The sequence below is a fragment of the Pseudopipra pipra genome, chromosome 3 (assembly GCF_036250125.1).
Source record: "Pseudopipra pipra isolate bDixPip1 chromosome 3, bDixPip1.hap1, whole genome shotgun sequence".
Lineage (NCBI taxonomy): Eukaryota > Metazoa > Chordata > Aves > Passeriformes > Pipridae > Pseudopipra > Pseudopipra pipra.
This window is the reverse complement of record NC_087551.1, coordinates 3366661-3376319: the sequence shown is the minus strand read 5'-3', so window position 1 is coordinate 3376319 and position 9659 is coordinate 3366661. Positions and strand designations below refer to the sequence as shown.

Sequence of the window (9659 nt, the reverse complement as noted above, 5' to 3'; positions counted from 1 at the left end):
CGCTCTGTAAGACTGCATTTCCACTTTCACACTTGCTTAGCTGCTCTCTAGGGTGGGCCCCAGATTTGTGGACAGCAGCAGAGAGCTGTGCACCTCACCCCTCTATGGCCACTCTGAGGGTGATGGCTACAGTTACGTAAAGAACTGACGGGTTTATGTTTGTATAGTCAAAAGTATCAGCATCTTACAGGAAGAAGCCCTCCAGAGATTAGAATTTCAAGCAAAGAGGAGGGCACTGTTTGTTTCAAAGCACTGTGAGACTGTAAGCAAAAGCCTACCTTTTTTAATCATCTTTCCTTCAGGAGTGACAACGGGGAATGGAGTTACTTTGGGCCTCTCTGTTGTGTTTGATCCTGCGATGGAAGAAAGCGTGAGTCCCACTCCAAATGTTTGCTCTCATACAAAACAGCTCCATCGAAATGTAAGTTCCCTCAACAAGAAAAAAAAGGCAAATATTTTCCTTACCACAGTCCTGCATGAGCTTTTGCAAAGCCAACGTTGATCTTTGCCTTTTTGCCTTGTTGCCATATGGATCTACGGAGAAAGGAGTGGAAGGGGAAAGTGTTACCGTTCTCTTGGATACAGCGTGTAAAGGAAGTTCCTAGAGGCACCAAGGTGCAGAGAGATACATTTAAAGAGAAATATTTCAAGCATGGCAGCACTGACAAACCATGACAGTGTTATGAACAGTGATTCTTGACACTTTTACTGAAAGAGGGAACAAACTGACTGTTGTTACTTTTAAAATCCAAAACACTGCTTCGCCTAAGTTGTAGAATTTTTACTAATTAAGCAACTACCTCGAGTTCTGCACCGATAATTGCTTTTCAGAAACACAGCTAATTGGGACCATACCCTTCTCATCTGGTAGGTATCTGAAATCCATAGGCTCACTGACTTCCTGGTCGGAAGGTCTCCGGAGCTGCATCTTCACCGTGACGGGCTCGGTGATGTCCTTGAGGAACGGGGGCGTCCGGAACACGATCGCGACCTGGCGGTGAACGTCGGCCTGGGAGAAGGAACCCTTGGCCTCCCAGTTGTCCAGGACAAATCTGACCTCTATATCATCTGGTCCATTAGAAACAGAAGATGCTTGTTAAGCTGGGAAACTGAAAACTTCCAGCAGAAAAGGGGAGGAAAGGAAGGAGCCCCACTCGGAGTTCAGGTGCAAAGCGGCTCGACTTTAAAGACACAAGAGCCCTTGAACCCGAAAGCTGCTCTGCCCAGCTATAAAACCCAGCCACTCAGGGTGTGTGGTGAAGGGTCTCAGCCCCCCAGCAAGAAGTGGCAGTGTCAGCCACCTGGGACAAAGATTACCTTTCTGAACTTTGTCACACAGCAGAAATATTTCGTCTCCTCCCTTTACGCTCCCACAGTTCTTGTTCACGCGGCAAATTCTCAGCTCTGCGGTGTTGGGAGCTCCTGGAAACAAAGGGGCAAATTTGATGACAAAGAATGACTGTGACTTTCTCACTGTTGGATACAAGGTGCTGGGAGTTAAGGCACATAAAGGGAAGGAACAGCTGGAGAAGTGATATCCTGAAATCCACACGCAACAAGTCGCTCCATGAAGGGAATTCAGAAGCAGGGCCTGATATTCCCTGACCCTGCAGCTCTAAGCTGCTGATCTCCAAACAAAAGACACCAGCACAGCTGTGACACTCACTCCCCTGACTATTCTGGAGAGGTCTCAAAATACTTCTCCAAATGACGTGGTTGTGCTTGGCCCTGCTGCCCTTCAAGCTGCAGAATAATTCAAAGCAGTGCCTTGAGTGACTGGTTACCTGGTACAGTCACACTTCTCTGGAAACAGCTGGGCTGGCAAGTCATGAAAATTCCCCTCTCTGCAGTTTTATTGACAGAGATACTTGGCCATCCAGCCCCTCCTCTGCTACCCTCTGCAGGTGTCTAAGAACAGGTTTAGGACTGTAATTTCATACCTTTACTCAAGGTAGCAGGTTTCACCCCAAAATGCTCACATTTCAACCCCAGACTGTGGCAAAGCATGAGCAGCCCTCAGGATAGCTCTGGATGGAGAGCTGCCTCTCATTGTATATGCCACCATGAACTAACCCCACTGGAGGCTGCACACCACATCCCAACCACCTCATGACTGCAGGCAACTCCAGTGGGATGGAGCCACGGATCTGCCTGGTGGTGCCTGGCCCTGTTCTGGAGCAGCAGCTCCAAATACATTTAAAATGCTTGGAAGGATCCAGTTGGTGCTGCTTTTGCCTCCCCAAAAGTGATCCTCCACAGCACCAGGAGGCTCTGCCACCACAGGCTCCCTGTTCCAAACACAGATTAAATACAAAACCAGAGCTCAGGGTGTCACCCTCAAAAAAACCCAAACAAATAAACAAACAAATCTGCTTTAAACTCCCAGTTTGAGTCAATTCCTGCCCAAGTACAGCCACAGTGCAGCACAACACAGACTACACCTAGAGCAGAGCTCCTGGTAGCCTCACACCAGACCCCAATTACGTAGTTACTATCTGCAGTTATTACTATCATTATTATTAGAAGTGGGAGCTGCAGCCTCATGTACTACATGACACACACCACTTCATTTGCTGAATGAATCACAACTCTGAAGGGAGAGGAAACCAAACAAAGCCAGAAACAGCCCAGGACCATGTGACTGACAGCGTCATGGTACGTTTTTCACAGGAAGGGTAAATTAAGAATTGTGAGGAAAAGGCTAATTTTACCTTTGTTTCACTTCTGTGTGTTTGAATGGCACTTGGTATCATAGAATCTCAGAGTGGTTTGGGTTGGAAGGGACCTTGAAGATCATGTCATTCCAACCCCCCTGCCATGGGCAGGGACACTTCCACTAGACCAGGTTGCTTCAACCTGGCCTTGGACGCTTCCAGGGATGGAGCAGCCACAGCTTCTCTGGGCAACCTGTGCCAGGGCCTCCCCACCCTCACAGGGAAGGATTTCTTCCTAATATCCAATCTAACCCTGCCCTGTGTCAGTTTGAAGCCATCACCCCTTGTCCTATCACTGCACAACCTTCTGAAAAGTCCCTCCCCATCTCTCCCTTTAGGTCAAATCCCTCTGCACCCAAAATCACATCTCTTACAACCAGGGCAGTCCAACACGCTGTACCCAAGCTCAGTTCTCAGAAATGGTGAGCTGCTTCAGCTGACTCTTCCCAAGAGTTTTGGCGTGGCGAGATTTGCAACTTGGGAAATTTCTGTTCAAAACCAGTGAACATGAAAACCAAGTGAAAACAGAAGGTGCTGTAATGCTGAATTTTAGGTACTCACAGGCTCTATCAGTGGGACTGCCTGTGTTATGTCTGTATGATTCTTATTTATCTCTGCTATCCAAAGCAGGTGGAGACTACAAAGGATTCGACAGTGAAGAAAACACTGGATTTGAAATGTGCAAGCTGATTTTCAGAGCATCTGAACAGACATGCAGAAGCTCAAACCTCCCAAGGCAGGACTCTCCATCCCGCTGCATCCGTTCTCCGAAGTTACAACCCGGCTTGACCCAAGGTATGACAGGGCAGGTTTAACAAGAGCGACGTTTTTAAGAGCAACTCAGATGCGAAACCAAACGACATCATGTTTGATGACTTGTGGTTGCAGGGGGAAGCAGGGCTTTATTTACGCTGCTGCTATGTTACGTGGAGGGTTCAGGCACCTCCAGTGCTGCCCACGGACGCCCACACCAGCACACCCAGTTCCCCCACCACGCACAGCTCTGGCCTTTCACGGCTCCGCAAGGACTGACGTCAGCCCGCGGAGACGGCTGATCGTGATCTGGCACATTTCTAAACGGCATCTGAGGCAGAGCTGCAGGTCCTGCACATCACAGGTTTTATCTCAGCCCTGGGTTACTTCAGCACAAGGCTCCTCAGCAGCACAACGCTCACACAGTCCCAGCTTCTGGATCGTTCTAGGCTCTAAAAATGTCAAACCCACCTGGGTTTGCAGCCAACATTTTCATAAGGGTTGCGCTCACACGGCGCAATTCTAACAACTTTTTAAAACACAGATCTCATTTTATTCAGGAGTTTCTGCTAAAATAGGGACCTTAAGTATTTAGCATGGAAATACTTGTGCTACAGAAATAAAAAGCACTGCAGGAAAGTTTTTGAGGATCGAGAGTTCTTTTGCTACTCTGCTCCAGGAGAGAAGCCCAGCACACCCCGAGGGCTAAAATCCTCAGCTGCAGTGACCTGGCAAAGCCCTACAGACATCCAGTTTTGTGGAAAACAGTGTCAAGAAGGAGGGTTTTATGTACTTCTGCACCCTCCCAGAGCATGATCCAAGATTCCCCCATTATCCACCTATACAATGAAACAGCAGCTGACTGGAATACAAAAGGCATATAAAAGCCTTAAGACAGTTTCCCACTCAGATAAATCTCTCAAGTTCCATTCCAGAGCCCTCACAAGGCAAAGGCAAGACTCCTCAAGGGCACAAACAGGCTTTAGAGGACTCCCTTGGAAAACAGACCAGCCTGAAGGCAGCCATCCATCTCACTACTATGACTTAAATCATGTGGCACATCAGGAACGGGCCTTTCTGTGCAGTCATTGCTGCTATCCATGAGTAAGGGCTGAAAACACACCTGTGTGTGAGTCCATGGATGTGACAGCCAATTCTGACTCTGTCTGGCCAACACTTCACCCTGGGATCATGTTTGAAGTCATGCTCACTGTGACCTGCCCCGTGTCAGACACGCACCCGGCAGGCCCAAGCCACAGAAGCGACCCAAAACTGACCCAGACCTGGCACTTCTCATCCCAAGCCAGAGAAGAAAAACAAAGAGGGGCACAAAAAAAATAGACATCTGACTGTGCTGGTACTTACTATTGTCATAGATGGGGTTGGAGATCAAAGGAGGAAGGGCTATGGTGTAGTTGCCATGCTCATCTGGGAGGAAAGCTTGGAAGCAGAGGCGGACGACGTTGAGATCGTACTCGTCGATGTTGTGCAGCTGCTCCTCAGGCACTGAACAGCAGAAGGAAGGACAAGACTGAGGATTAGTCATCAGAACCAGCAGTAATTCTCTACCAAATCAGGGATGAATCTCCACTAGTAAAAGAGATGGTGTTGCCCAAGCAAACGTGCCTGTAGTGCCTGCCAATAAATTCCTTGCTCGCAGCAAGTGATACAAAACCTTTAAAGCTTCCCCTGCACTGAACAAGGCTCGACTGTCCCGAGTTCTCCAGCTGTTCCTTGCATCTGGTTTCCTCACCTTGCCAGCCAGAGCAGTTTCATGTATCTGTGGTTTAAAAGACACTCCCTGAATGGTTTTCTCTCTTATTTGTGCATAGTAAAATTTACAAAATCAATGTTGCTACTGAAGAGAAATATTTTGGTACAAAGAAGCATTAGGTCCTCGCTGAAGATTTTCTGCAGCAGTGAGAGACTCTGGTTACATGATGTTGTTATTTTCCTCTAAAAACTGAGGTGGAAGAAGAATCAGAAGGCAGTTCCTGGGGCAAGAATGAAGCTGAAACAGCACAAACCACCTCCTCACCCCATCACCATCTGTGTCGCTTCTGTACCTTCTGGTGGAATCATTAGGATATAGTTTTGTAATGCAAGAGGAAAACCCTTGTTGGAAGGGATCTGTTTCCTCGCTTGCTCCTCCCAGTGTAAAACACAGCCATACATAACCCAAAGTCAGCATTTCTGTTTTGTTCACTCTTTCCTTACTTTAAATTACGAGTCACAGGACCTGGGTTATCATTACTGAACATTTCCCGCATTCCCAGGAAAAGCAGCCCCCTCTGAACTCAATGCTTTCCTTGAAGGTCTGACATTAAATCATTATGATGACATTCAGTGCTGGCAAAACGAGACACTGACTTAATTTCACTTAAGTGCAAGTACTGATAATTAAAATCATTGCAAGTGTTTCTCTTTCCCAAAACCTTTCTGAGCAGCAGTTCAGCACAGTTTCACACGCCTCACAATTACCCAAAGTGAGCACGTGCCAAGTCACCAGATCACCACCTCTCCATTCACTCCCTCCCCTGCCCTTTCAAAGGCCTCTTGCAAAAATAAAAGATCAAGTGTGGCTGTGACAAGAAGTCTGGGGACCACACTGCAATGATTAGATTGCTTGCTCTGACCTTTTAACATTTATCACTGGCTTGGTCTCCACCCTGCCACGAGTGGGATTCCACAATGCCCACTTGAATGATTTCTTCCTTTTACCTTCTGATAGTGTGAAATAATAAGTGTGATGAGCTCAGAATACTTTCCACTGGCATTTTGAGTCTTTCTGGGGCTCTGAGTATCTCAGTTTCTCCTGGTCTGTACTGCAAAAGGAAATCAAGTCACCTTTCCCCTTCACAAGGCCGTGATCTGCAATATTTCAAGACAAATACACAAAACTAAGCAACAACTGGGTGAATTTCAGAAGTGGTGAGACCCAGGGGAGTTCTGCCACTGAGCACTTGGCAGGCTGGTGCTGACTGTGCTACCAGACACACAAAGTTTTATGATTTAGTGCACTCCTGAAAGAGGATCTTCAAAAAACAGGTTTGGAACAGACTCTGCAGCCTAACTCGGATTTGACCGACTCCGCAGCCCAACAGCCTCTTGATACAGCCTGAGCCAGAGAATACAAAAAGAAAGGTGTATTCTCCAGGCTGCTCCTTGAGGAAGGGATATCAGGACAGCAGCTCTAATCCATGTTCTGACATCATGGGCAGCTCCCAAGGACACCCTGACATCACGGCTTACATTCGTGTGCCACGTTAGCCATCGGTGACCACGAGGATCCTTCCAGAGACACAAGGGGTGCTCAAATTTCAAACCTCTCTACAGTCAAACTGAGCACAGAGATTCCATACCTTTGCCTCAATCTGTAGATGGAAGGCAAGCACAAAATCTGCATCTGGCTTTTGACCCTGAATCAGAAGTGAGGACTTTGTGGTTGTACAACCAAGTCTCTCTCACGCTAAAGGAGCCCCAGCTCTGTGTTTTCCACAGGGAAACGTGCCTCTTCCTCAGAAACAAGTAACAGCAGAATTAGAGTTTAAGAGAACTCTCCAAATGCAAAAATACAGCATTATGGAGAAAATTACCAATGCTGACATTCAAGTGACATCAGTTCCTACGCTACGAACTTGCGCAAATTCCCAATAAATCTGTTCAACACCTGATGTGGGAGAGGAGTGGTGTGCCAAGAATGGCAAGGGACAGAACTGCTGTATACACACTGTATCACAGCAAAACCCACTGCTCCTAATTTGCATGCTTTTATAAATGATTTAATAAAATTAAAAAAATCTGTAGTTTGAAAGAGGAAGTGTTCAGTCGAGAGTGATTCCTCCCGGGCTATTTTTAACCAGACAAGAAGAACATAACAGAGCAAAAAAGAAGAACAAGACAGCTGCAACTCCATCTTGTGATGACATGCTTTAAAAAAAAAAAAAAAAACAAACCAACAAAAAAAACAGAGACACCAGATTCCACATTCATATAAATAAAGAGCTTTCATCGATTTCAAAACATTAAAGACAATCATCCAAACAAAATCAAATGTTGTTATTTTGGACAGACATCTAATTCTGCTCCCTCTGAAGTCCATTTGGCAGCAGCCACTACCTTGGAATGGGTGCTGGCTGACACCTTGAGAATATTAAAAGCAAACAAAACCCAGGCAGACAAACACCCTGACTAATGCCTGGAGCACGGCCGGCCGGAGGATGGTCGTGTCATTCCGCGTTATTCCACCAACTTCTGCACAGAAGGACAACAGACGGGGTTAGACCTGACAAACCTGAAGTTATTAAAGTTAGGAAACGCTGTCGAAGATTTTGGGAACGGTATGTACCGGAGGAGAGGAGCAGCCACTCCATCAAGCTCTGCACCAGGAGCTCACTGGAAGCAGCGAAGCAAAATCGTCGCCCGACGCGGTGTGTTGGGGGCAGGCAGAGCAAAAAAAGGCTCCAACACAACACATGAATAGAAAAAAGGGAATAAATACTCCAGTTTTGGCAAGAGTTCAACTTCCTCTTCTGCCTGCTGTGTGGTACCACACCTTACTTTCTTCACATGAATCCAACCGAAAGGGCTGGAACCCAACCAACAGTCGAGGTACGTTCCTCTGATGGCCCAATCTAATAAAAAAAAAAAAATGGCCTTAACCTGGCAGGAATTCTTTTTCTGTAGTTATCTCTGCACACAAGGACTGCTTGTAAGTACAGCTGCTTTACGAGTGGAAGGAAGAGCATTCCAAAGTTACACACAGCAACTCGGACACATGGAGATCAAAATAGTATTTTACAAAATTAAACTCCAAGTAGGGAGAATACTGTCAAAAAATCCATAAGAAACCCAGCAAAAGAAACCCAACCCCACCCACCACAGTTCTGGCAATAGGATTTCCAAAGCAGTACCCGGAGTTACAGTCAAACCCAGGGAGGATTCGCTGTTCATCCAAAAAGGGGCTGCAACAACTGGTGAATCCTTTCATTATAAATCTGTTTACAACTCTTCAGAACAAAATGCTGATTCCCCAACTTAAATAATTATCTTGGAAATAATTCCCTAATCCATTATCTGCTAATATGGGAAGAGACTGATACAGTCCCAATGGGGGCAGAAAAACATCCCACATGAGCTAAACAGTGAACTTCCAATGTGACAAAGGCAGCTCATGTGACACAGGCATTAAGTTTGGGTTGTCCCTGTCTCCCAGATTTTGGCTCCAAAGTCCAGAGATGCTCTGCTGGGATTCCACTGAGAACTTGCTGGATTTGCCTCTGTAATTCAGAACTGGAGACTTTCTGGGTCCAATCCACCATCATGCAAGTCCAAGTGCAGACACAAAAGAAAGATGCTGATAATATCAGATCTCCTATTTATTCCTATTAATTTCTAGTTATAGTTTTTTAGTAGTTTATCAGCCTTCAACATCCAGCAAGGCCCATAAAATACCATTTATCTGATGAAATTACTGGGGGATGAAGGGCTCTGATGTTCACCCATAAGGTGATGCTGCAGGGAAAGCGAAAGTTTATTCTGAACACTGAAGAGAAATGATCAAGGGTTTGTTTTTTTGTCTGATAACGTGACATCTGATCAGACAGCAGGTCCCTCACACACAGCCCTCCACTCAGCTAATGATGTCAGAAACCTGGAGTGGGTGGAGCTGGGGGGACTTGAGCATCTCAACCTGCGTGGAAAATTCCAGGGCAAAGGATGTGGCGTGACACACTCGGGGAGGGCTCTGTGACCTTCCCTTCTCGGTGAGGGGCTGCAGGGGCACGTGAGGTGTCAAAGAGAACGACCTCCCACAAACCAAACCAGCCCGAGATGGCTGGGGAACACACATCATTAATAACCACCATGAGCTGTTCCTCTCTTACGCAGATGAGGGTTTTTAATTTAGGGATACGCTGGGAGCTCAGTTTCGTTTAAGGGATGACACAGAGGTGGTTTGCCCCAAGGGTTTTGCTCCTGGAGTACAAAGATACCCCCCCTGGCCCTGATACCGACTGGGCAGTCTAACTCGGTCCACGCCAAAGGTTTTGCTGCCAAAGGCTGGCTCTGCCCAACCTTTCCAGCGCTGCTCTTAGGCTGGGCTTAGCTCTCATGTGGTGAATCAGATCAAGGAACTGGTCTGGCTCAGAACTATCTTGCCAGAAGGAAAGAGGAAAAGGCTTGTTTTCAGCC

At 46.7% G+C, this 9659-nt stretch overlaps 1 protein-coding gene across 2 annotated transcripts in view; it reads right to left on the bottom strand.

Annotated features, from left to right (window-relative positions):
- The window catches only part of REL (REL proto-oncogene, NF-kB subunit), a 38825-nt gene that overhangs the window by 2683 nt on the left and 26483 nt on the right, over positions 1-9659 (bottom strand). For both annotated transcript variants that reach the window (XM_064647464.1, XM_064647463.1), the window contains 5 exons: positions 4833-4973; positions 1318-1422; positions 856-1068; positions 466-534; positions 279-353 (listed from right to left, as the gene is read on the bottom strand). In XM_064647464.1, the coding sequence (XP_064503534.1) occupies positions 279-353; positions 466-534; positions 856-1068; positions 1318-1422; positions 4833-4973 (603 nt within the window). The remainder of the gene's footprint in view (positions 1-278; positions 354-465; positions 535-855; positions 1069-1317; positions 1423-4832; positions 4974-9659) is intronic.